This window comes from Limulus polyphemus, unplaced genomic scaffold, assembly GCF_000517525.1.
Source record: "Limulus polyphemus unplaced genomic scaffold, Limulus_polyphemus-2.1.2 Scaffold1689, whole genome shotgun sequence".
NCBI lineage: Eukaryota > Metazoa > Arthropoda > Merostomata > Xiphosura > Limulidae > Limulus > Limulus polyphemus.
In genome coordinates this window covers 3,181-6,219 of record NW_013667299.1, presented here as the reverse complement: position 1 = coordinate 6,219, position 3,039 = coordinate 3,181, and the positions used below count along the sequence as shown (strand labels likewise).

Here is a 3,039-nt window from a genome sequence, read left to right as displayed (position 1 = left end):
ACTACAACTACACAGTACGTAGACAGTACAAATACCAACCATGCTAAAACTATACCAAAACATGAAGTTTAAGGGATGGTGCGTTTTGTAAAAACTTTTTTATAATTATATATGTGTTTGTATTATGTTAGAAATAAATAGATGTTGAATCCATTTAAAAACCATCCATTTTTTCTGTATATTACATACAGATCCTATGTGTGTCAGTATAGCAAACACTCTGACAGTTCAGCTTGGACGAGAACCCGATCTAATACCCGATGATTCACTGACCTTTCTGTCTGGTAACGGACTCTACAACCGAGACGTGCCTTCTGAGTTAGGGTCAGAGGTTACGGGAACAGTTACAGTAGAAGAGGCTCTCAGTCCGGTAAGTAATGGATATAGAAAGGACACTGGCAGTTCGGTAAGTGATGGACATATAAAGGACACTGGCAGACAGGGAAGAAAGCTTAGTCATATTAGAAATTGGGATCAGTTGGAAAAATTAAGTCAGCTGTGGTGTCAAGCGGAATTAGGCCCAAAATATTATATGTATGAGAATAATCCGGTAGATAGTGTTACTGGTAGTGCAGGACAGGATCAGTCCGGTAGATAGTGACAGTCGTGGTACAGGACAGGATCAGTCCAGTAGGTAGTATCACTGGTGATACAGGACAGTATCAGTCTAATAGAAAGTGTTACTGGTGATACAGGAGAGGATCAGTCCAGTAGATAGTGTTACTGGTGGTACAGGACAGGATCAGTCCGGTAGATAGTGTCACTGTTGATACAGGACAGGATCAGTTCAGTACATACTGTCACTGTTGATACAGGACAGTATAAGTCCAGTAGGTAGTGTCAGCCGTAGTACAGGACAGGATCAGTCCGGTGGATATTGTGACTGGTGGCATAGGACAGGATCAGTCCAGTAGGTAGTATCACTGGTGATACAGGACAGTATCAGTCTAATAGAAAGTGTTACTGGTGATACAGGAGAGGATCAGTCCAGTAGATAGTGTTACTGGTTGTACAGGACAGGATCAGTCCGGTAGATAGTGTCACTGTTGATACAGGACAGGATCAATTCAGTACATACTGTCACTGTTGATACAGGACAGTATACTGTCACTGTTGATACAGGACAGTATAAGTCCGGTAGGTAGTGTCAGCCGTAGTACAGGACAGGATCAGTCCGGTGGATATTGTGACTGGTGGTACAGGACAGGATAAGTCCGGTAGACAGTGTCACTGATGGTACAGGACAGGCTCAGTTCAGTACATACTGTCACTGTTGATACAGGACAGTATAAGTCCGGTAGACAGTGTCACTGGTGGTACAGAACAGGATAAGTCCGGTAGATGGTGTTACTGGTGGTACAGGACAGAATCAGTCCGGTAGATAGTGTCACTAGTGCTACAGGACAGGACCAAACCGGTATCTAATATGAGTTGTTGTAGAAGACTGTGTCTGTTAGATAGGTGACTTTAATTATGGTAGCGGACGCGAGTTCGAGTCCTGTTCCCGAACATACTTGCTCCTTCAGATTTGGAGGCGTTATAATGTGACCTTCAATCCCACCTTCAGCTGGTAAAATAGTAGCCCAAGAATTGGTGGTAGATGGTGTTAACTAGTTGCCTTTCCTCTAGTCTTTTACTTTTAAATTGGGATGACTAGCATAGATAGCCCTCGAGTATCTTTACGCGAAATTCCAAAATTAAATGAACAAACAAACTCTTAAGTATTGCAACTATAATAAGATGGAAAGAGTAAAACTAAGAAAGAATAAAACATTCATTACACTTTATTACTATGAGTATATTTAGGGAAGGTCACAAACAACAGTTTAATAGTTTTATACCTGTTCTATATCTGTGAATAATTATTTTTAAATACTTTTAATTACAGTGAAATTTAAGTGGTACAATGTCTAATGTTAATAAAATCAAGTTTTTTTTTTGGACAGTTTACTCCATACTTCGACCTATTTGGTCCTAGAGAGGTTTGTGGAAGAACTATTAACATCACGGTGATTGACGTCACAGCTGACGCATGTTATGAAATGGATTACTTCAGGTCTATCTTCCCGATTGACACTTCAGGTAACGTCTGTTTGTGTATTAAACATACGTGACACTTCAGGTAACGTCTGTTTGTGTGTTAAACATACGTGACACTTCAGGTAACGTCTGTTTGTGTGTTAAACATACGTGACACTTCAGGCAACGTCTGTTTGTGTGTTAAACATACGTGACACTTCAGGTAACGTCTGTTTGTGTGATAAACATACGTGACACTTCAGGTAACGTCCGTCTGTGTGTTAAACATACGTGACACTTTAGGTAGAAAATAACACGCTTTTTATATCTTCTGTAATATTTTAATTAGATAAAGATTTGTTAATAGTTAATTTAGATTGGTGTATGCATATTATTACACTGTTAGTCTGTGTATAATTTTCAGATCCAACAATATATCATGGACTTCACGACTTGCAAAGAGAGATTTTACAAAAAAGCTCGAATGTGGACCAAAAACTGTTGTCATTTTCAAGTAATCAGGTTAGATATATTCTTGATATCACTTGAAGGTAAATCATTGTCGTGATCTTATCGCGGTATATTATTCGTAACTGTAGTCATTCTCAGTACAGTGTTACGTTTCATACTTTAACCTTGCTAATCCACTGTGTTATCCTACTTTAATATGGTTGATACAATGTATTATCTTACTTTAACGTAGTTGATACAGAGTACTATCTTAATTTAACATAGTCGATCCACTGTGTTATCTTAATTTAACATAGTTGATTCACTGTGTTATCTTAATTTAACATAGTTGATCCACTGTGTTATCTTAATTTAACATGGTTGATAACGTATTGATCAACAGTGCTATCTGGGATCTTAAGAGATGTAAAAATATCTGTAGACAATAATCACAGTTTGACGTGAGTGTTTTGATGATATGTTATATGCTGGTTCCGTACAGCTCTGGGCTATGTATAGTTCGAGCTTCACAGGTACTTAATCCATTATGTTTTAATATATGCTCATAGA

At 38.3% G+C, this 3,039-nt stretch overlaps 1 protein-coding gene across 1 annotated transcript in view; it reads left to right on the top strand.

Annotated features, from left to right (window-relative positions):
- LOC106464563 overlaps nucleotides 1-2,082 on the top strand; it is a gene marked incomplete at its 3' end in the record, with an annotated part of 66,575 nt that extends 64,493 nt beyond the window's left edge. Inside the window, exons 16-17 of the mRNA XM_022392301.1 lie at nucleotides 192-370; nucleotides 1,947-2,082. Coding sequence (XP_022248009.1) covers nucleotides 192-370; nucleotides 1,947-2,082 — 315 coding nt within the window. The remainder of the gene's footprint in view (nucleotides 1-191; nucleotides 371-1,946) is intronic.
- Nucleotides 2,083-3,039: the final 957 nt, after the last annotated feature.